Below are 25,083 nucleotides of genomic sequence, written 5' to 3' on the forward strand. Positions count from 1 at the left end.
CAATTACCTCTCTAGTCCTTCTGATTTCTACTTGTTCAGTGATCTGCTATCGTTTCCTCCCTCTAGATATGCAGTCACATGACAAAGCTTAAACGTCGCGAGCATCCTTATCAGCTAGTATAAACACAGGGAATACCTCGTGACGGCTTTATATATCACTACACTTGTTTGTTCAGTGACCGCCACTGGCAATTAACTATGTATTAGTAGATGGTGAGATTTATTATACACAAGCTGTGCCCCGCGGTTTCAACCGCGTGAAAACCTAGGTCCCGTTCCTAGTGCCTTTATATTATTGGGGGCGGAGATGGATACAACAAATCACTATCGTAACAAGTCAAGAATACTTAATATGGTTGATAAGTATTCCAAAATTTTCCATGGAATTCAATACTAGATATACTAAATTAAAAGTAAATAATAAAAAGTTGAGTGATTGCAATACACTGTCCTTATTAAGTTGACTGATATTATTGCATTGCACTATCCTATTAAATAATATACACCATATTTTCAGACATAAGACTTAAAAAACTTAAACTTGGCCGTTATAAATGTTCAACTGTAGGTGGTTAAGACTTCCTTTGCTTCATGTAGCAACACTGTGTTAACCTACGGCAATCACAAAATGGCATAAATAAAAATAACGATATTTTAACCCAAAAGATTATATTTTCCCATATACCTAACTAAATTACAAACATACAAATAATATATTTAATTTATTGTTATTATTATTGCTTTACATGTGTCATTGTCATAAGTCATAAAAATCTTATTGTAAAATATATTGGAATGTTAATTAAATACATTTGTTAGCGTTTTACATAATTATAAGATAAAGTACATTTGTTTAAATATTTTGCTACTTAAAAGCTAGCATGCTATTTCTTGTTGGTACTTAATTATAAAGGTTATTAAAGCAATGCAATGATTTAAAAAACTGAAAATATACAGTATGTATGAAAACCCCTCTTTGATCCTTGAAGGAAACATATTATAAGTGTCTTGCCAGACATGCGAAAAAATATATTTAAAAAAATCTAGGTCTGCGTACTCCTTTAGCACCGCTTTAACTTCAAATATTACTCAGAATTTTGGAAATTTTCCCTAAACTAACAAAAATATTTATATTTTAATTAGATACCTAATTGTTCTGATGTATTCGTAAGTTCTGCGATAGATCATCTGTACGCTATTATTAAAATCGGTCGGGGAAGTTCTTTTTCAACTAAAGCAAAAAACCCTCTCAATTGATCGGATAGGTTTTTTCATACATTCTGTACACATTTAATATGTGCTGCTGTGCTGTGGAGTTTTTTCACAGTTTCTTTAAAAACGCGAATTAGAGTGCTGTCCAATGTTGGAAAATTGAGTTTAACAGAATTTGTCTAACCAATAGCATTTCATATTTTTTTTCTCAGACGAACATAGTAAACACTTGTTCACATTTGCAAATAGACTCCCATTGTAAAAACAACTTTAAGGCATGCATTTAAAATTGAATTTCCAACAAAAGTAAGTTAAGGACAGTTTTGACGGTTGCTTGTGTATGGTACTTTGTATTAATTGTTTTTATAAATTAATGCAGCAAATTGATTAGCAAAATATAATTTTGTGTAAAATACAGACATGTTGAGAATGTTTTCATCAAAATATAACTATTTACTATACTAGATAAATCGAAATTAAAGCCTATTTACATAAAAAAGCAAAGTTAAAATATAAAAAATAAACATTAAACTTTTCTTAAACCCTCAACGTAAAAATAAACAAACATAATTAATAATCTATTGATGAATAACATAAATACACAAAAGCGTGGATAAATTAAAGCACTTACTAAGATCTTAATATGGACTACTTCGTGAAAACGAGACACAGCTATGTGTAATGTAAAGCGGCATCTCACTTCCACAAGTCATCATCGGCCTAGCCTTTTCCCAGATATGGTGGGGATCGGCTTCCAATCTAACCGGATTCAGCTAAGTACCAGTGTTTTAGAAGGAGCTACTGCCTATCTGACCTCCTCAACCCAGTTACCCGGGCAACACGATACCCCTTGGTTACCTAGCTTCTGACTACCTGACACGGTATCCACAAAGATGTAGGAATAACAGACGGGAGCCACAATTTAACGTATCTTCCGAAACTCACTTCCACAAGTCTTTCCATCAATTCTTAAAAGTACATTACTGCAATGTGAAAGAAATGTCGCTTTATAATGTGTAGAGCGCTGTCACGCTTCCACGGTTGTAATAAAATGGTATAACTCTGTTCCTTACAAATTGTCTAATTATTATGCTAGGGCTATTACAAACTGTGGACTTGGTCAATAATATTTGCTATCGGACGTCTCGCTTGCAATTAGAAGCCTATTATTATTATTTTTATTGTTGTTTTACATTAGTTTTATATTTAAACTGAGTTTCAAATCAAAAAGACTTTTTAGGACTTTTTAAGTAATGAACTAAACAAAGGAATATACAAATATTTTTGCCCTACTAAATAAACCCAAGACACCAGCTTACACTATCAACTTAAATATAAAAAAACAAATAAACAATTAAATTATTGTCCTTCACGTTATTTGCACGTTTTATTACATTTATATACATTTTTATTGTCTTATCACTTCACAATTCGCTCGTGTATGTTGCAATTGTTTATCACACTCTTAGTCTTTTATAACAGCTATATCACTCACAGATAAATGCTATAAAGCCACTATTCTTCGTTAAGCATCGCTTCTTGATTATAATAAAGGGAATCCTTGTATAAAATGCTTTTCCGGGAATACTGATAAGCTTTTTTCGTGGTAATCTATGAATAAATGCTGTTCTTTAAAATAATGTAACTTTTCTGTACTTTCGTTTCCTTAACTTCATAATTTTACAATTCCTGATTCACTAGGACGGCCAGAGCCATTCTTTCAAGGTCATTTTTTGTTCCTACTTTCATTGGATCTTGAGTCACCATTGTAGCACTGGTAATCGTTCCGCTGTTCCAACACCGATCAGCTGTGAGGATCCGTAATGCCTCAATCTATCAGATGTCATCATAAGACATTCCCATCAATCATTCTCCATTTTTGCTTTCTCAACTGTACGGAGTCGTATCTGTGTAGTTCTATCGCTCACCTCAAATATATTGAGACTGAAAGAGATGTCAGTATGTCCTTGTATCGTTTTGAAGTGGCTATGCCGGTGCCCCTTGATAAGGCTCCTCCGAAGGCTGTCCAGTTTCTTCATTAGGAGTTTGATCCTCCGCTGATGAGGCTCCAGGCAGACGGATGTAGCGAGCGTCCCTGTTGAAACAAAATGTATAATTGATTAAAAAGATACCAATCACGAATCAACTAGGCAGAGTAAATAATGCTGTGTCAGACAAATGTTTTTTTTTGTGTAAGGCCGGAGAATCCTCCTAGGCACACACTTCCTCGGGTGAGGAAGTGGGTAGTGTCAGATTCTTACTGACTTAACCTGAACCGGCGTGCTACGTCTCTCGCGTTATGGGCGGACCGCGGGGCAGACATGTAAGACCTACTCTCAAAGTAAAATAGAATAGAATATTCTTCATTGTACACCATGAAAAATCCAGCACTGATTCATAATAGATTGATCAACAGGACATATAAATGAGTGATGAGGGCAGGGTAGATGTACACCGGAATGAACGGGCCGAAAGCGGCGCGGCGAACACATCCAGTGTGAAATAATTTTAAACTTTATTTAAAAACCAGTATCGGTCAAAAAGTCGAGGAATAGCAAAAAACTGTAATGCTATCCTATTATTAATTTCGCAGCCTTACTTCCAATCTGATTGAGTGATGTGGTATGAATGTGGTTCTTTGATTTGATCTCGTTATTTCAGGACTCTACTAACGAGCGCAGACTCAAACACTTTGATCCATTCCTGGAAAGATACTGTTACAGGGGACCTTTTTTTGTTTGGTGGGGTAATCCTCATGAGCACCACCCCCTTAGGAGGCACGGGTAGTGTCACACTCTTACTGACTAAACCTAACCGCCGGGTGGCGTCAGCCACGTTTTGTTGCCGACAAGTGGAAACGCATAGCATTACTGAACCGTGCCGGCTGCGGGCAGACTAAATCTAATGCAACAGTCTTTAAGGGGTTAAGGGGACACACACCTCTACCCCCCTTGGCTTCAAAACGCTTGACTTCCAAGATGAGGCAGCAGAACCCCACATCATGCCCATTGGCGTACTATAGGCTGTTAAACCATCCGGCAATCACCTATAGTTAATGAAACGGAAATTTTAAACATCCAGCTACAAATTTCTAAGGTAAATCTCTTCTAGCATAATCTAATAGTATTTTTATAACTATTCTAGTAAACTATAGTAAATTCCCAAATTTGCCGATTCCCTACAGACATGCTTTTAACAGGCTGAAGCAAAATGGGATTTTGTAGTATTATTAAGTGTTTCACCCTTATCAAGCTCAACTTATGTAAAAAATCATGCTATAATACAGATGTCTACCTCGACGACGGACAAAATGGTCTGGCTCGACCTATTGCAGGCCCCTCCTAAAGTGCTGTAAGTGCGGCTATTGATACCTTATATTGTAGTACTGACAGTCCGTACTAAGTCTACGTTAAGAAATTACTGTAATCGCAACTGCAGTGAAGTTTTTGCGCTGTTTCTCCTCCGCTAGAGCACAGGAAGCGGTAGTCAATTTAGTTTTCAGCAGAAATTGATGTCAAAAAGTTGTGAATATTTTATTTAGCTTTGAGAATAGTGAGTAAATATGCAAACACCACTTAGTACGTCAATGGTAAGTCACGAACGAGGAGTGCGAGATCTGGCATACTGTATAGATCCAAATCCTCGAGTAAATAAGGCTAATTCCATCTAAGACCAAGAACAAACTAACTAGGACCAGGATTACTATCGCTATATATGCTATTCCTATAATTTAAAGTACTATTATTTATCATTTCAGTTCATTTCAGTTCATTAAGATCAATTCAGTAGAACTGGAAGCTGGCCCTCGCCCAGCTTAAGATATGTCCAAAATATATAGTCGATATATGTAAATAGTTTATCGGCAGGTGTTTATGTACAAAGTAATTCAGACCTATAATCTCTTCATATGTTGCAAGTTGTTTAAAAACACAAAACGTGACACTAATTGCCCAAAATAACTATTACCTCAATAGGCATGTGTAAACTACTGATAAGACTGTGTAATGGGTAGATAGAGAAAAACACAGCAAAACCAAGATTAATTTATTTAAATACCATAAACAAAAACCTTATTTACTATTTGCTAACAATACAAAGTTCGTTAAACTTGGACACAATTCAACTGAGATTATAAACTTGTATTGTTTTTCACTTAACAATAAACTTATAATAAAAATTACAACAATAAATAGTCGATTTTATGGGAAAAAGGAGGGTAGTCTTATTTTAGAGGATGGCAATCAAAACAGCAGTGATAAATCATTTCACATTTTAATATAAAATGCGTTGTCATCACAGATCCTTGAAAAATTAATGACTATGTCATTAAAAACATTTTTTTATAATAATTTGTAAATAGAACTCTTTTAGACGGAATTTCGTATAATTCGTATTTTTTCTATTCCGATTTCACTTAAATCTAATAAAATATCAAGTTAAAACTATTTTAAACATTAGCTTTGTCATCGTACTCTGCGTCCTTGCTTAGCAGGCGATATTAATTATAATAATTTTAAAAAATCCTTGATTTTTTATAAGAATAAATACATAAATAAACAACATGACATATAACAAAGCGAAAATGTGAGAAAGTCCATTAAACTTAAAAAATGCATCAAATACATATAAATTCAGACTGTGTACGATTTAAAACTGAAAGTAAATAAACTACATGATGGACTAAGTCCTAGTTTCGAAAAAAAATCATACTTTCATAATTTGGTGTTGTATTGCTACCTTTTTAAATTTCCAATTTTTTTAGGAATATGGCAGTGTCAGATAACCAGCTTGTGTCTCCTTCACTAATCAGCTTAGCTTTAATTAATCTATTACAATAATTAACATGAATACTGTTAACCTGACGAATTATAGAAACAAAAGGTATCGCACAAAATTAACATTCGAATGTTATCCGAATTTCAACTTTGCTACTTTAAAAATAAGATCTAAATTACTATAAAACTGGCACAGGATAGGCGGGGATCTTCATCACGCCTTGGCTTCCAAGTCATACTTTTTCTCATCGGCATTCCTAAAATATATTTATAATAATAAGAAGCTGGACGGAGCATATACAATATAATATGTGGAGCAACTAATTGTTACGACAAAGATAAATTAAACTTTAAATAATAATAATAGTTAAGGCAATATAAGAGAGGATTAAAACTAAGCGTTATAAGTTAAATATAATTTAAATGAACCAGAAAAAAATACACAGAACAAATATGATTCCAAAATATAGCAAATCCTTAGTATTTCTATCACTCAAATGTATGAGAGTCACGTGACATTAAAATGTGTCATTTCCATACACTTGGGTCATTTAAATCATCGTTAATAAATAAATTAGACTATACTTTATATATTCCGTGCACATTTTTCTGGCCAATGACAATTAGAACTAAGAAAACCAACCAAAGGTCGAGGTCTCCTCTACCACAAGCTGATCTAAGTTAATATTTACAGCGGTGTTACGATACATACCAATTTTGTACCAAAACAACATACTCCCTTCCGTCGCTCGAACTTGACGCGTCAGATCTTTCGTCACTACTGTTAACTCTCACAAACTCTTTTGCTTCCCTGAAATTATCATTAGAAAAAAACGTTCCTTCAATGTTATACAAGTCCTGGTTTATCCCATGTAAAGCAAGCGATGCGATGGCCTGATGGATGGCGAATATTAATTGTAATTTTAATGTATTGTTTTTAAATTACAATCGATATTCTGAATGATATTGGTTTTCGTTTGTTTGTCTCTTTGTCTGCTTGTTGATGAATTTCTGTTTTCTGATCGAACGTGATTTCCTTCTTAGTTTTGTTTCTTCTGTCTTCATCATTCCATTCTTCTTTGATGGCAGTGTCTTGATTCTTCCGTTGAGTGTCTTTGTATACTGGTTTCTAATCGGTCAGTCCATTTCTTGCTTTCTTCTTCCAAAATGGGCCCATTTATCTTAGCAATACGATCTCTCTCAAGTCTCTTCTTTCTAGTTATTTTATCTCCGGATCATCCTTCTTTCTGCTTAGAAAGCGACTTCAGTTCCAAGAATATTTGTGTCAGTTTCGAAAATGCTCTTGGTATGATGAACCCCATCTTCAGTCTTAAGGTTACCAAGCACGGAAGACAGACAATAAAAGGTATGTTAAGAAGTGAGTACATGTATCGGCGTTAGTACAAACGAGACGCTTAAGTTTATATTAGTGAAGCCCATCACCGCGGAGATGCTCAAGAAATAGAAATATGAACATTTCCATTCCATTTAACATCTGTGTTAAAAAGCAAGAGAGATAGAAAAGAATATGATACAAAGGAGTTGCCGTGTGAAGAAAGTTTTATATTAAATATACGAAAATAACCCAAGGAAAATAGCTCAAAAAGACTTCCAACGAAACTCGTCATCCAATTAAAAAGGATAGTGCATTTTTTTTGTAAAATAGGTCAAATAGAAAAAGAGGTTCTAAAACATACGTCACGTGAACGTAAATCACTGACAAAAAAAAGAAGAAAAGCTTGTAACATGCAATCAAAAAAAGGAATAAGATGACACGACAACTCCTATTATAAAAAATCAAAACGTACCGGTAGAAGACATAGTGTTGTAGCATGAAGAAGATATCGAAGGCCAGACTGAACAGGCCTAGGCCGAACTTGGTGAAGTCCCCGAAGAAGGACACCCAGTCGTTGTAGTTGTAGGCGTTGACGACCATCTGGAAGATGGACAGGAAGCCGCCGGTGAAGTCCAGGATGATGTTGCCGATGCTCCAGCCAACTGTGGACTTCCGCCTGTAGTTCATGATGGCCTGGAAAACAGGAAAATGTATTAAGTTTTTGGTGTCTTAAGTTGTCAAAAGTATTCGGAAGATTAAACTGGAAAATATTTAGAGTTTTCTTAGCCCTGGGAAAGACGGAAGAGAAGCCAGTTGGTTTAACCAATGAGCTCATATCACCTAATTGGTTGTTAAATGGCTTAACTCAAGAAAGCATAACATTTGATGAACGCCCAAAAGCAGATCAATAATATAATTATCCGTAGTAACGTACAACATTATTACGACATCAAAACTAGGTATGAATAAAATCCAAAAACTAGTCAAAGATCATCAAAGAAGAACGTGACATATTCGTATCTTTCTTATATGCACTTTGTATGACATTAAAACCTTATCTGACTAATGAAAATCAAACTAACCTGAGGTAGATATTTGATGAAGGTGATGAACAGTTTGATGTAGCTGCAGTAGTAGAGGAAGTCGAGCCACTCGATAACGTGTGCGACACTCAGTATGCCTGTGATGATGACGACGAGGAACATGGTGGCCAGGATGGAGCGCGCTACTGTCGAAACACGTTGTCCTTCACGCTGAAACACGAGAAAGATAATATTAATTGAAGTTAATGGCTGATAAACACTGGCCTGTTAGTCCAGTTGTTAGTAGAGCTGACTGTTAAACAGAGTTGTCAGCAAGCTCTGTGGAGTCCTCTGGCCGAGTCCAGTATGGGTGGGATAAGTCAGTAAAAGTCTGAATTTCCTGCCACTTGATCCAAAAAATGTATGAATTCCCATCCGGAAAAGGGGTAATTTTTAACAGATTCTTCACTTTTTTATTTCTTAGGAATGTCGCTCACATACATTTAAAGTATTTCTATCTAATGCATCGTAGCCCAGGATAAAAGGACGAATATGGATAGAGAGATAATTGGAATATAAACGACATTTACCTCATAAATGCAGCACTGAGTGATGGTGATGATGGTCGCGAAGGCGGCGTGCGTGGAGAAAAACACGTCGTTCAGTTGAACCGGGTTCAAGCCGCGGGGAAAACGATTGAAGTAATTGATCTGAAATGAATTTCAACACAGTCATACATTGATTCTAAACTTATATTATAACAAAATTAAAATAAGAATAAGTTGTATATGCTTCCTTTTTAGAGTTCTATTCATCCGTCTTTACATCTGTCCATCTGTCCGTCCGTCTGTCACTTATCACTGTCACGTATCTCCAAGCTCTGTTACTAGAACCGTGACAGCTAGATAGTTGAATCTTTAACAAATGTTGTATTTCCTCATGCTTAGTTTGAGACTAGATGGCGTTGTGTGAAAGTTTTGGAACATGATTATATGCAGACTCTTCTTAAAGTGAATGATTGCCATTGCGAGACCAAATGCATCACATGGCTTATGGAAGGTTTAGATTGCTGTCGATTGCCATTGCGATTACCAAATTTATGACGACTGGTGTAGATCGCTGTTTCACTACAACAGCGACAAAACTTTTGCAATAAGATCTCACAGTACAGACGCTAAAAAAAGTCTTACACACCTGAATAGCTTTCGAGAAGTAGAGCCCGCAGTTGAACAAGGAGTACATCGTGAATCCCATGATATTGAGAGCCAAGAAGTCAAAGTTGAGTCCGACGACGCTCTTTCTACTGTAGTTGGTGTAGATCTGAGGGTAGAAGGAGACGGACCAGGCTGCGAAGTAAACCCATCCCACTATGTAGGAGACGTAGTTGAGCGCTTTCGAGATCATCACCGTTATACGAAGGAATAACGCGTCTTTTCTGGAAGTACAGAAATTAAAGGTTCAAAAAACAGGCAGGTAAAGTGAGAAACAAAATTACTAGTAAGAAAATTTTTGGAGAAATCTGTTATTGGCTCTGCCTTGACAATTTTCAGGCGAGCTCAGGAACTCATTTCAGGTTTTTATATGGTTACATATTTACTGAATATGTTGATTTTACCTGAAGTAGTTTTATCGCTTATAATAATAATATCAGCCTATATCATAGTCCCACTGCTGGGCATAGGCCTCTTCCTTATATGAAAATACGCTAGCTCACTGCGGATTGTCGATTTCAGATTCCAAATTTTGGAATCTAGGTTTTCTCGGAATGTTCTCCTTCTTCGTTTGTCAGAGGCGTGTTAGAATAAGTAGGAAAATATACAACTTTTAAAAAGGCACAGTGATACTTTTTTGCGTCGAATTTAGCCAAATCCATGCATAGAATCGCAAAGCCCGCACGACGACGTGATAGAACTATAAGAGCGAAACCACGAATATTGAAATCATCTTTCTTTTCAACAAATAAACAGAATAACACCAAACTTACTGAACATAGCCATCAGGGGTGACGGTGAAGTATATTTCGGAGTGTCCAGGGGAGATCCCGTGCGCGGAGATATCGTAAGACGTGTCCCCGCCGCCGGCAGGAATGTCCAGGGTCTGCGGATCTAGCTGGACGATGTCCGGGTGCTGGATCGTCGCTGCTACCTTCAGGCTCGTGTTGTAAGCGCCACTGGAATAATTAGCCGTATAATTAGGTATAGGTTAGTATGTCATTATATAGAGATTTGGATATTTGGATATGATCTCTAGGCTTTTGGAGGGCTATGGAAGGAGTGATTTGCTTTCAAAGAACGAAAATTATTTTCAATTACACAATTCAACGTATTTCCTTCATTTTGAATATTTTTGAGTGCATTCACAAATCAGATTGTCATGTAGGAAGATTTGAAAAATAAAATCTTCCCAAAACGCTTAGGACAAGGCTTTAATTTGAGAATTAAGCGTAGACATTATAACAGTTTAGTATTAGTTCAATTTACTCACGTTTGTAACAGCTTTATTTGATAAACCTCTTCTTGGAGAACTTTGATATCATTTTCGGTGAAGGACAGTGACTGGGACATAACACTTGGAATACCTGAAAATACATTAAAAAAATATTGAGTACCTCCTATACTAAAAACCTATTATAACCTTAGACTAAAAAACTTTTTCCTTCAATAATTAAAAAAAAAAACAGACTTCTTTTCCTTTTTTGATTTTGAATGATATTCACTATATTCAGCAACTCTCATTTTACGGAAATCGAAATTTCAGATGAGTGGAAAAAGTAGGTAATAGGAAATATTTATCCTTTGTAGTTATTAATTTAATATGATTTGTCATGAATCATTACGTAAATGAATTAAATTAAATCAACTTACCTAACAATACAACAACAACAAAACACATGTTTAAGGTATGACTAGAGGATGCGCACGCGCCGCGCGACTTGAATACTGTTTCAACACCGGCCATCTTCTTATTCTGTGTATACTTCTTGGGTCTGTGGGCAAAGAAAACATTACTTAGTAAAATTAAACAGCGAAATAAAGCTTAGGTACTTAGTATCCGGGGTTTAAAAAACGTATTTTTATAAAGTACAGGTGCACCAACAAATAAATCATAAAAGAGACATATTTTTTAAAATCGAGGAAATTGAGCATTTCATGTTTATATTTATTCCAAAAACAAATCCTTCACTATGGAATTAAATCTTTGTGTCGTGGGGGTTACACAAAAATTCAAACATTCACAAAGACACCCAAAAATAAAGACAATATTTAACAAAATCAGGTCACCTAAACACTAAAAAAACCTCTTTACGAATCAGTAATTCGTTCCAACAATCCAACTCACTGACTACACGTGTACCATTCAATAACAGTTAACATTTTATTAATAAACTTGGGTTTAAACTCACGATCGCGATAGGACTGGCGTCGTGAAGGCTAACTAGTACTAAGTACAAGATTTATTTATAACGGAGACCTCACTTGTAAATTATAATACATCGTTTTAAGAAACTAGCTGACGACTGTCCAGTTTATTGGGTATTTTATATGCTACTAGCACCCGCGGGCCCGCCAAATAAAAATCGAAAATTAATCCACGGTACCATAAAATCGGGATAAAAAACTATCCTATGTATTAATCCTGGTTTTAAACTATCTGTGTACCAAGTTTCGTCTAAATCCTTTTAATGGTTTTTGCGTGAAAGAGGAACAAATATCCATACACTTTCGCGTTTAAATTGTTTTTTATTTTTTCAATAAATTACTCTACCTTGCTATTGTCGAAAATATTTTACAAAATAGTACACTGCTGTATATCATTTAAAACAAATACTAATAGTATCAATTGAAATAATCAACATCTAGGCGTGGTAATTAACAACATGCCTTTAATAAACAATACTGGTAGATTACACAATTGACTGCACGGATAACCGAGTAGTGCAGGTTACCTCGCAAAACCTACTATGCGCGACGTGTCGCGAGTTCGTCCCTCGCGTACAACAAGCATTTATGTGATCCACACATCTTTGTTCCAAGTCTGAGTATCTTAGTATAAGTGACGTGAATGTTACTTAAACCACCCTGGCCACTAGCCCAAATTCCATTAGGCGTCGATAAAAAAAAAACCTCTTACGAAGGACTAAACTCTATCAACCAAGTTACAATGAGACTAAAACAATACAACTTACAACAATCAAATTGTTTTCGGTAGTTTATGAAGTGTTAAACACAATGCGATCGATACTTACATAACTACACGCGTGTGTTCTGTGGCAATTAGCAATAAAAGTGCTATCGGCCGGCTAGTTATAAACTAGAAATGTGTTACGTTTTTAGATTTCGCTAGGCCAAAGTCAAGGCTTTCTTTGTAACTAGTTCAAGACGGTGGACTATGGTATACTTATACAACACTTAATTCCTTATTTGTACACCTAAAATATATAGTACTCATGCCAGATAGGGTTCACAATTGTTACCAATTTATTTAACGCCTTTTTAAATAAATTGGTAACAATTGTGAACCCTATCTGGCATGAGTAGGAGAGAATAGGAAAGTAGAGTCGTTTCTTATGGAGTTTCTTGCCGGTTCTTCTCCATAAGAGTGACACTTTGGAACCGCGCAACTAGAGCCATCACTTTAACGTTTTGAAAGTGCCTGGAAAACGGCCTACTTTAAATAAAAACTTTTGATTTTGATTTTGATTTTTCGTGTCGTTTTTTAAATGTTAAAATTTCCTTAGCTAGTTAGTTGGAACTTCTATTATTGCAAAATGTTATTACTGGTTAAAAGTTTCCTCATTACCTAATCTATATTTGAGGAATCGATTTGTTAATAAACTTTTAATATTCCGTCTATCTAATCTGATAGTACACAACGTATAACCCATTTTAAATATTAAATTGGAAAATAGGGAAAATATCAACGTAATTTTTTGTATACCTCTATAATACGACATGGGAATTACATAAATTGTATTAAAGAATATAAAATGAATAGTTTTATATTTTTTTATTTTATGTAGATATACCAAAAGTAAACATCAATTTGAAATAACTTGGGAATGTTTAAAAAGAAAATAAAAACGACGATAACAAACACGTCGGAAGGAGTGGCTAAAGATCTATTAAGTACGTCGAAGATTAAAAAAAACGGATTACCAACAATAATGTATGTAATAGTGTAAATAATGTAATCAGAAAATAAATTAGTACAAAATATTTATGAAGGCTTTTTCTTCAGCAAATAAATAAATAAATTTAAAATAATAATATATAAAATATTTACATACCACTCGTTCGTAGAATATTTCTCAGATTATGGTACTAGCAGTTAAATTGGAATTCATGTAATGCGTACAATAGTTTTTGCGATAAACCATTTAACAAGTGCGATTGCAGAAAAAATTGAATCCTATCGAATCGTGTTTTATGCCCCATGCCCATAAATGTGATTGAAATGTAAAATTATTTTGTTATGCAGCGTTTGACGTCAGAAATTTTAATTAAACGTTGTTAATATGATGTTAACAATAGAATAATGATATTTCTTTTTGTTTCAAACAAGACTCCCGATTTTAAGAATATAATTAGTCGGGGGTTTTCACATTCAATACGCAAATCACGGCATTAAAAAAAAGATATTTGAAGTAACTTATTAAATTTAAAGAGGTAAAACGCGGTAAAAAGGTGGTCTACCACAACGTCTTAAAATAATATTATCATTATTGTGGAAGCCTGACAGCACAATACACATTGCAGAGCGGCATCTTTCTCCGGCACCATGAACATTACTTCAAGACGTGGTGATAGGCCCCCAGAAAACGTTCCGAATCGAAAAGTAACGCAAAAACTAGCTTGACACCCGCTCTCAACAGGCCGTGGAATGCCAACGACCTTACGACAGTTTTTTACTGCCAATGTTTAGCATACACACAATAACATAATATAACCTTGCTGTATTGTCACATAGTGAAACATGTTCTAGTACTATTGGTATAGAAACAGAACATGTTCGTACTTTAAAATATGTCATGACATATTTATATTATTCATTAATAAATTATTGAAAGGATTGTTTTGAATGCCTGCTTGTTGTTTCGCAATGTGGTTGCTCGCTTGTATACAAATGTACCTCTGCTAGCTCATTCCGATTAATATGTTCTGCCGGACTTACTTGTACATCTCTAAACGTCGATTCATTTGCCCGAATCGGGCGAATCGACTACTAAGCCCGCACACAAAAACATTCCTTCAAATTGATCCAGCCGTTTAGGAGTTCAGTGACATAAACGCATACAGTTGAATAATTTATATAATAGACTATAAAAGGTAAAAATTGCTGTTAAATACCCTTAATACGATTATATCTGAAAGAGCATTATTCATCGTAACAGCGATCTTGAAATTTGTCCCCCTTTTTAAACCGTGAAGGAAACCATGGATTTATATTCCATGTAGGTATTCTAAACCAGGGCCACCGTTAACATATGCTAACAGTACATTACACATTCATTGACAATATTAAACGATCGGATAAGACAGACTAAGGGTCTTCGTACGAGACGACACAGGTTTCTAATACCGGATGAGTTTAGAATCCAACGAAGCGTGGTTATAAGGTTTGAAGATTTCTATAGTAACTTTCGTGAGAATAATTCTCTATTGAATGATGCAACGGTTTACTCACGCGTATTTATCGGGACTGCCCGACTCGTTTCAGACCCAACCGGAGTCCTTAATCATAAGCTGACGCGGCGAAGCGGGAGTCGAAATGAATGTTTGGAAGATTTTGATAGTAGCACTTGCATGGAGACGAAAATCCTCGGATATGAGAGCCTTGTGCTTGAGTATTGAGTAAAGAGGAGACGTTTATTGAAAAGTAAGCACCTAATTAAGTAACTTATAGTGATACAGATGATCAAAACCTATTTAGAGAGCTGGCGGTTTCATAGATATTTCTTAATAATTGATAAAATAAAGAATGTCAGGTTTCCCAAACACATTACACCCGAGTATTTAGCAACACGACTTAGGTCGCCATTTCTAAAGTTGCATTTTTATTATCAGCCTTCAACAATAGCACCTGATTAGGTATTTCTATACCGTAACGAACATTTATTTAATAAAATACTTCGTTATTTTCATGCTATCGATTATTTTACACGATATGAACGGTCAAGATGTTAGATTTATTGCTTACTAGTTTTTTCCCGTCGTTTTACCAGCGTGATACTAAATCTCGTGGTTATTTTACAGATTTATCTGTAAGAAACAAAATCATATTATATACAGCCATCACAATATGTCGAGAAGTTGTCAGGAATGTAGGTAGAGTAGTTTATATGGGTTACTTTAATTTGCTTTCTTGCCTTTTTAACAATTTTTCCACCTTCCATGGACTCCTACAAATTTGATGAAATGGCGGCAATAAAAATACATCAACTGAGAAAACTTCAACAGTCTAGCTATCACAGTTCCTTAAATATCACCATTGACAGACAGACGGACATACAGACAGAGGTATATCATTAATAGGGTTCTGTTTTCAACCTATGGGTACGGAACCATAAAAGAAAAATAAGATGAAATCAACTTCTTTATTTCTAAATCTACATAAACAAACATTAAATTGTAATAGTAATTTAAAAGCGTAACAAAATAATCGCATTAACGCGAACAGATTGCAATTCCGGACGTTGTAAATATGCATCACTGTAGTAAACATCCATTTTCCATGTACATGACTATCAGTACTTGTATGGTTGTATCTAGTCAAGCATTCATTACAATGACATTCAATTATGTGCAAAGGTCTGTGTATAATGTTTAATGGGTTGAAATAACGATGTCTAATACACGTAGATGCGGAAATACAAATTATTATCTTTCAACATTAATTTTAGTAATAAGGCTAGTGTCTGCTTGCCTATCTCTTCGTCAGTCTGTCATCAGATTATAGCTCATGAACCGTGACATCAAGATATTTAGTATAAATTTTCGAAGAAAACTCGAGTAACAACGACACAAACAAGTTTCTTCTTCTTTTCGTTGACGTATTTTCCAGATTTGTTTTTTGTCTATGTTTTCGGAATCCTCAGCATCGCGAGTCCACCTCGCACTTGGCCGATTTTATAAAAATACACAAACATATTTAAAATAATGTTATAAAGAGTAACCAGTAAGCAACCTGTTGATAGGGACTAATATACTTCTTATCGCCGCACGTAAGAGGGTCAGCATTTTTAACACAGATTCACGGAAAAATGCTTGTGACCGAGACACTAACTGACACGTGTCCACTTCATCATAAAAGGAAAATAGAACAACCGACTCGATACACTTACAAAGGTGTCAACAGCTTCAACTTCCGTGATTTGATTACGTATCAAAAAAAGCATTAAAAAAAGCAAGGTTCGTCAGAAACAATTGACGATTCATTGCAAACAATTGGTCGTAACCTTGAAGATACGGCTTAAAACGATTCAATGGATCGATACAAACTAATCTGAACTAGTTTGGCAATCGTCATTTGTTATACATCACTTGATCCACAATCCTCAAGTGATATATTGGATGGCCCATCAATACATTCGTTGAACTAGTTTTGCCTACCCTAGATAATTACGTAAAGATTGTTGCTTAGTTGAATGACGAGAGTCGTTTGTATGTTTGTGTAATGTGCCTCATTCCATCACATTACCTATAGCCGAGTGGTTGAGGTCAAACCACCGAATCCACAGACGTGTAGCGGTTTCGGTCCTTGCGCAGGGAAAGCATTAGTGCGATCCATAAATACTTGTTATGATTTTGGGTCTCTTCGTGCATGTGAATTGAATGTTGGTGGAATTCCCCGCGACACAAAGATTAAATTACTTAATGCGGGAGCCGTTTAAAATCCATCCTTAAGACCTCTTATAGAAAACAGTTTCTCAAATAAGGGAGTTATTTGACATAGTGAGACGGTTTCATTCTCTTCGAGTGCTATTACTGTTGTTACATCATCAATGTCAAACATTGGTACACTTCTCACGGCGACGGCATCGGTTACACGACCTGAGGGTCTACCAGTGTCTTAAACTAAAATTACTATGATTGTGAAAGCGTGACAGCGCAATACACGGGGTAGAGCGCCATCTCTTTTCTTCCCGCAATAATATTACTTTTGAGCGTGATGGTAGACGTCCCGTTATATGTGCAAAAAGCAAATTATTTTATGTTGAAATCAATTTGTTTTTTGCAAGCGTGCGATGCAAACAGTTGAATGGACTTTCGAATCGCATCTCTTTACGATTATTTACTCTCACCGCACGTACATCACGTAACAGTGAATTATAATTAGTATTTACTTTATACATTGTCAGAAAAATTACACATTAGAGTCTGTAATTAATCAGTCCAATCAATGTGAATTAATGTTTTTCTTAAATCAAATTCTTTCGACAGAATGTCACCTTTTCGACAAGAATGAAACGGTCGTTTCTGAATGTCAACTTGTACACAACAACGGTTGATTTCAGATACCGTTATATTGCAACCCATTTACACAAAATATTGATGTTTCGATTTACACTTCGCGACATACAATCACGTAAAACTTGACTCCTTAAATGGCAAAAAAATGACATATAAAACTCGAACTAGGTCGGAACCATTAAGATAAAAGGCAGCTAATTATTGAAGCATTTGGACAATCAGGAACTGAATTGACATCGTAAAAATAATCTCAGCTGTGTTCTGATTGCATTGATAAGGCGTGTGTTACAAGGATTACAAGTAGACGAGGCAGTAACATGAGCACGTCGATATAATCACCGTAATAAAGCAAGAATCGTTATTTGCGTTATCTTTATTGCTGGTGCGGTAATAAAGCAATGTGGAGGCATTTACTTCAGAGAAAAGGATGCGGACTTTATGCTGGACGTAATTAAGTATGATGGACTTGTATGTAAAGGTATGAAATATATTGGTCAGTTGCAAGGTATTTCTCTGGGGTAACTTAATATAAATATTGGCTTGGTAATAGATCTAAAATTTTAATGACCTTTGCTAATATATTATTGAAAAGCATCGTCATAGTGATCAATGGTTAGCCCTTCTGTGTGTGGAAAGAGAACTATGCTTAACAGTGAAACAATCACAAACACACTGTTCTTATATTGTCAAAGTTTTTCAAATCGATGGAAGTTTTACTAACTATGCGCTAAAGTATGATTTTAATTATACAGAAGGCACTTCAGTTATTTATTCTAAATATTACAGCAATTGCGAAATAATGATTAACAAAGTTACCTTATACAGGAATTTTACATGAAAAATCGTGTTGGATTTTTATTACGGGCCATTCAGACTTTTAACTATTTCCGTTCATTAGTCCGCCTATTAAACTCCATGACTGGCTACAATCACGAAATTATATAAAATTGTTCAAACATACGTATTATACGTTGTTGCGATTATGTGAGGTGGAAATACCAGGCGAGTTGTGATACATTGCTGGCAATGGTCTACGACTTTTGATACCACAGCTGTGGGACTCCGCAATGTATTGAACTAGCTTACTTCTTGTCTAAATGAGTCTCAACTACTAATGTAAGCATTCATGTCATGATGTATAGTTTATATCACGTTTTCTTTATAATAAAATCAATATTTGCTTATTCATTACTCAGTACTTCCTTAGTAAAATCATCATGTTTAACGTTACCGGTTTGCTTAAGGGGTATGCGACTCATTCACGATTTAATTTCAATACAATAAAATAGAAATCACTGCAATGCTATGGTACGAAAAAGAGACGATTTATGAATGGAAAAATTATTAAAATGACATTGCTTACCTAATATGATAAATATTTGTATTTTTCTTTAAGTATCCTGACTTGTGAGTTTATTATTTCATTGCTTTGAGAGACAAAACACTCACCGAATTAATTTTAGCACTATAAAAATCACCTCCGTCACTTAAAAAATAATCACTACATTCACTACAGGTAATTTATAAAACACGACTAGTGATGATCAGGAAAACAATATTAAAATACCATATAACACAAGAAATTAATTACTTCACAATACATTAATTTACCCAAACTCGTAAACATACAAAATGACAACATTTTTAAATAAGAACGAAGCTATAAAATAAATATAAATTTAATCAAATGATGGATGATATCTGGATGTATGACTAGTTGTGACCCACGACTTTATCCGCATGTTTATATTTATGGATTGTCTTATTTTGGAATTCTATTCCTTTAAAATATTCTTAATAAATATAATCCATGCGATAACTTTAACCAGTATTTATTAGTACAATACCCATTGAAATCGATAAATCCTTTGCCATGATTAGCCTGTTTAAGCAAACGAAAAGTTCTCATTTTTCTATATTGGATTGGCCGTGATTACTTATCATATCTTATTCATATCAATATCAAAAAGATTAAAATAATTTTAAATGACATTTTGAATCCATCCAAACCATTGATATAAATCACGTAAGTATCAAATCTAATTGCAGTTACTGATTAACTTTAATGGGTTTACGATTTGTTTTTAAATTGTTCTTTTTTGTCTTTATTTATACACACATATACTTTTTTGTTGACATTCCAATTTTATAGGCACTGGCTGTCCTAGCATACGTCGTTTGCCGCAGCGCAGAAAATAAAAATACACCAATAAAAAAAGGTTTCAAGGGTGTCAAGGGGCATGAAGAATAGATGTTGTCCGATTCTCAGACCTACCCAATAAGCACAAAAAACTTCATGAGAATCGGTGGAGCCGTTTTGGAGAAATTCAATTTTGTACTCCGTGACACGAGAATTTTATATATTTGATGATTAAAACACCGCCAATCGCCATATAAAGTGAAGTTTGTGAATACTGGCTGTTATAGCAGTCCTCGAGTGTCATCGATTTATCGATCCCATTACTTATAAAAGAAATGGAAATTCTTGTAAAGCTATTAATTACGGGCTGTCTATGTATGACGTGGCTAATGGTTTTCATGAACTTAGAAAATATAATAATGTAAACAAGGACTGCCCTTCGAATTCTAATCATTATTATTATGTTGTTGCTATGACAACAGAAATGAATGCATTGAAAACAGAGACAGATGTCAGTACTATAATTTTGAAATACGCGTAAATAATTATGACTACTTAATGTGCCTGGGTAAACCATCTCAACGTTTTCCTGTCTCAAAATAAATTTAATATGATTACACTGAAATATAAATATTACAAAACAATTTCTAGTTTTTTTCTCTTATATATAACGATATCACCATTGAGGAATTTAATCCTTTTGTGGCGGGCTTTTACAAACATTCATTTCGTATGGGAAAATGTTAATGCCGGCTACTGTGTCATGCTATACAATCCAAAATTTTAAATTTTATTTACAAAGAAGCTATTGAAGGTCCTCTAATAAATAGGTAAATAGTGCAACAACCTTAGTTTTCCACGTCTAGACAGGAGTGATGCAAGAAAACCGATATCAGTTGTTTTCTTAAAACCTATGACAAGAAGAAAACATAATATTGCATCTGTGTTTGCTAATCAGTAATACCCAATAATATTTTCAAGTGATAATTCAAGGTTATATTTGTTTATAAATAAAACTTGTACGTACGTAAGTGTGTATGTATCTACACTAATATATATTAAAAACTAGCTGACCCAGCAAACGTTGTTTTGACGAAATTTTTTTTTTCTAGTTGTATGTATTTGTAATGCCACATTATAAAAAAAATAAAAACACAAAAAATTAAATATTTTTTTTAGTGTGAGCAACCCTTGTCACTTAGGGGTATGAAAAATAGATGTTGTTCTATTCTCAGACCTACCCAATATGTATACAAAATTTCATAAAAATCGCTCGATCCGTTTCGGAGGAGTACGGTAACTAACATCGTGACACGGGAATTTTATATATAAAAAAAGAAGAAGATATTTGTCAAATACTATGAATTAAATGAAAACGTGATAACGTTTAGTAAACATGTGACTAGAATGCAAATTGTTTTGCTTAATTCTATTTTTACTTTTATTTTGTAAACACGTCAATAGAAAAGGCATTAATATTCAGAGATTAGGGGCTCATAGCAAATTAAATATATTTTATTTTGTTTAGGTACAAAAAATACCTATACGACTGCAAGAATATCAGAGTGGTGTAAGTCATCACGGTAAAACCACTGTGGATGTCGAGCGCGGTTTCGATCTCTGTGTAAGACAAGCATATGTGATTCACGAATGCTTGTTCAGAGTCTGGGTGTCTTTGGGCATGTGACTTTAACGTGCGTGAAACTCCCCGCGCTACAAAGATTGAATACTATAAAACGGCAGTCGTTGAAAAAAGAAATATTTATATTTAATAGAAAATAAACAACAATAATTGACAAGAAAAAATATTATCTTCAGTCTTTATAATCAAAAACGTTACGAAATCATTGTATTGGCGTTCCTTTTCAAAGGCTTGTCTGGTTATTGATTAATGTAGGCAAATACAGAGTAAAGTCAACAGAAGTCCATGTCAAATAACCAAGATTTAGTAAACCAGAATGATACTGAAAACTGACTGAACACCAATATTTTAGCTGCTTTTGTAAGATAAAGCGACTGGTCGTTATAATACCGCATTTGTTCAATTTCTATGATGACTGTTAATTAAAAATGGAGTTTTAAAAAGACAGTTCTATTCATTTAATTTTATACAGATGTGTGACCTTGCTACATAAGGTCACAATACCTCGTGAGCGTGAAACAGGTGCCATCGACCCCACTACGCCTATTAATACGTCATCAAATATTGACAATAGAATAATGATTTATTTTAAACTGCTATTGGCTAAGCGTAAACAAACAAGTTTGAAATTTAAGCAGTTCTTTTGGATATATCTTGATGTATAAGATTTTATTTAGGTAAATATACCTTTCATACAGGAAGGTTAGGGTCATGAATTGCGCAATACGTGTTAAAAACCTCTTAATTACTTAAGGTACTTCCAAAAAAAAAACATCGAAATCATTTATCTTCAGAAAAACAAAAGAATACACATTACCCTTTGTTAGATAAAATATACTAACTTTAAAAGGGCCTTTAATTTATAATTCTTAATTAATCCCTTACGCAAAAAGACGTGTGTAATTAGTTTGACGTGTGCGTCTGTCTCTCTGAGGAATTATAGCTCCCGAACGGGTTGAGCGAATAAGAGCTAGTTGGTTTTGTATTAAAGGATCATTATGTGCGAGTGGTCTAGCTATTTATAAGTTGTGGGTGGTGAAGATTTATACTTTCGGGGTTTTTTAGGAGATCTTCTTGAAAGAGGTATTCCAACCTCTTTGGTACAATCACATTTATCTACTATACTATCCACACTAATGGTTTTAAGTTACAGTACGATTTAATTTAATCTTTAACTTTCTATTGTTAACAGATTACACTAGTAATACATTGCTAAAACATTAATCGTTTGAAGTTAACAACCACTTACAATCAAAAGCTATGTTAAGCAAATTACATTGTACAAGTAGCAAACAAGTATGTGACATTAAAACGTTGGGGAAAATGTGGAAATTAACGATAGTGACATGAACAACGATATCCAACGATCCAATAGAAATTATGATGACGTCATGTCTAACGAATTCGATTTGTTTATAATAAAACTAGCTAATGCCCGTAATTTCGTCTGCGCGGGATTAGAGTTTAGAGTATATTAAATATGTTAGCATGGCGCAGCAAAGAACTAATATTGTTACAAAAAAAACATGTATACTTTTGGTTCGCATTTAAAAAACAGGTCTGTCAATATTAAGAAATTACAGGCGTACTATACAGATGTTTTTTTTTCTATCAGTACTAGACTCTAGACTTTGAGGCTGGCCGATCCAAAGACTGCTATAAAAAAAATCCGCAATTCACCTATTTATATTTATGTGTCTATAATCTTCTACGAATAAAATAATACAGCAATACATATAAAGTTCTAAGAATATATTAAGACTATTAAGAGCTTAAGACACCTTCCACCACTTATTATTGCAAGACTGTAGCAGTTGTGTAAGCAGGATAGCGCACTACACGGTAGAGCGCCATCTCTCTCACACTCGCAACAACTTAACTTAAACAAGTGCTCCCCTGTAGGAGCAAGTGCTAAAAGGAAGTGAGTGACACGGTCATGAACGAAAGCGGCTTTCGCAAGTCAACCTAGGTACGATCTAGGTATGTCAGCTAGATCTCTCAGAGTTCGACAACCTCTATTAATCAAACGATCATAGACTGCATATGAATTCGCTTTAGATAGCCTTGGTGTAGTTGGTATGCTGCGATCGGAGTGCACGTTAATTATAATGTATATCTTATAAATGAAAGCTCCTTTCATATTTGAGATGAGTTATTCTCATAATTATTTACATTAAATGTCTTATATTATTTCAAAAATAAAACGGTTAAATCAGCACAGGTTAATTTTAATAGAAATAATGTTTACTTAAAAAACTGACAAACAGAGAGGTTAGGTTATTTCAGAAGGTTAGATCTGAATATTGGAATCGGAAATTGCCAACTCGCAGTAAGCTGGCTTGGTGATTATTGCTCAAACCATGGAAAGAGTCCTGTGCCCAACAGTGAGACATCTATTAGCTGGCCTTATACATACATTATACGTAAGCACACAAACATTTTATTCCACAAACATTCATAATTATATTAATAATTCATCATGATCATTCACAAAAACACAAAAGCATTCTCCCCTTCATTATTGTTAGAACTATTACCAATACATTACTTTGTTAAAACTGTCACAGAAAACACAACATTACTCATTATTGACACAAATGTGTAACACGAGAATTGTACTTATTATATTTTTGTTTTTATTTTGACAACTGCACTGATGTGTGAATCAATTCTCCACTTGTGTAAAATCTTTGACGTATTATAGCATTGTAATAGTAGTAAATAGGGTTTTATGTAAATATAAATATAATAAACAGATACTGGAATTCAATAAGCTTTCTTTATTTTCAGTGCAGTTTGTCAAACAAAAGAACAATCATTTAAAGCGATGTGTAAGTTGTTAGTTACAAATGCCTATCTGGTAATATTAGCCTGAATACGCAAATGAAATCTATACAGGCCATGAATAAATAGTAGAGCTGTTAACGTTGAATAATATTGCATCGCAAATACCTATATCTTCAACAGTTTGATCGGTTCTACCTAGCTTTAACTACTACGTATAATACCAGGGTGTCTACCCCCTCAGCCAGAGTCGCGCATTGAATGCACCTGCGATCCTGGGGCTCAGGCAGTTGAAGCCTTGAGGCTCAGGGCGTATTTAATCGGCGAGATTCTATCATATCTGGTTAAAGGTTATCCAGAGTACGATTATAACAATTGGGAAAAAGGAAGAAAAGAAAAAAAAGAACGACGTCAGAAAGATACTTAAAAATATTCGACACGTTGTTTAGCCTATAAACTACATGACGGACATAGAACAAATACGTCAACATCCCTATTGACGTTTATAAAGCGTAACTACGAAAACATAAACCGCAAACTTTCCCACAATGACACATGCTATAAATGTGACGATTGCATTACTTAACTTTATAGTCATTTGATAATCAGCTGTTAACTTTAAAACTATTACGATCACAATATACAATATTTCACAGCATTACATTTTTCAAACAATGCAATGACGTTATCTTCAGCCAATTT

The 25,083-nt window shown here is 34.5% G+C and overlaps 1 protein-coding gene across 6 annotated transcripts in view; it reads right to left on the reverse strand.

Annotated features, from left to right (window-relative positions):
• Window positions 1-2,064: 2,064 nt before the first annotated feature.
• Window positions 2,065-25,083, reverse strand: part of LOC113502256 (cystinosin homolog) — a 48,817-nt gene continuing 25,798 nt past the window's right edge. For 4 of the 6 annotated variants that reach the window (XM_026883748.1, XM_026883745.1, XM_026883746.1 and 1 more), the window contains 9 exons: window positions 11,210-11,331; window positions 10,830-10,923; window positions 10,330-10,515; window positions 9,540-9,780; window positions 8,936-9,055; window positions 8,406-8,576; window positions 7,796-8,016; window positions 6,700-6,798; window positions 5,242-6,244 (listed from right to left, as the gene is read on the reverse strand). In XM_026883748.1, the coding sequence (XP_026739549.1) occupies window positions 6,202-6,244; window positions 6,700-6,798; window positions 7,796-8,016; window positions 8,406-8,576; window positions 8,936-9,055; window positions 9,540-9,780; window positions 10,330-10,515; window positions 10,830-10,923; window positions 11,210-11,303 (1,269 nt within the window). In that variant the 5' untranslated portion in view covers window positions 11,304-11,331 and the 3' untranslated portion in view covers window positions 5,242-6,201. Of the gene's footprint in view, window positions 3,308-5,241; window positions 6,245-6,699; window positions 6,799-7,795; window positions 8,017-8,405; window positions 8,577-8,935; window positions 9,056-9,539; window positions 9,781-10,329; window positions 10,516-10,829; window positions 10,924-11,209; window positions 11,332-25,083 lie in introns of those variants that run through there. The other 2 variants (XM_026883743.1, XM_026883744.1) reach the window with 2 other exon arrangements.

Source organism: Trichoplusia ni, chromosome 17 (assembly GCF_003590095.1).
Source record: "Trichoplusia ni isolate ovarian cell line Hi5 chromosome 17, tn1, whole genome shotgun sequence".
Taxonomy (NCBI): Eukaryota; Metazoa; Arthropoda; class Insecta; order Lepidoptera; family Noctuidae; genus Trichoplusia; species Trichoplusia ni.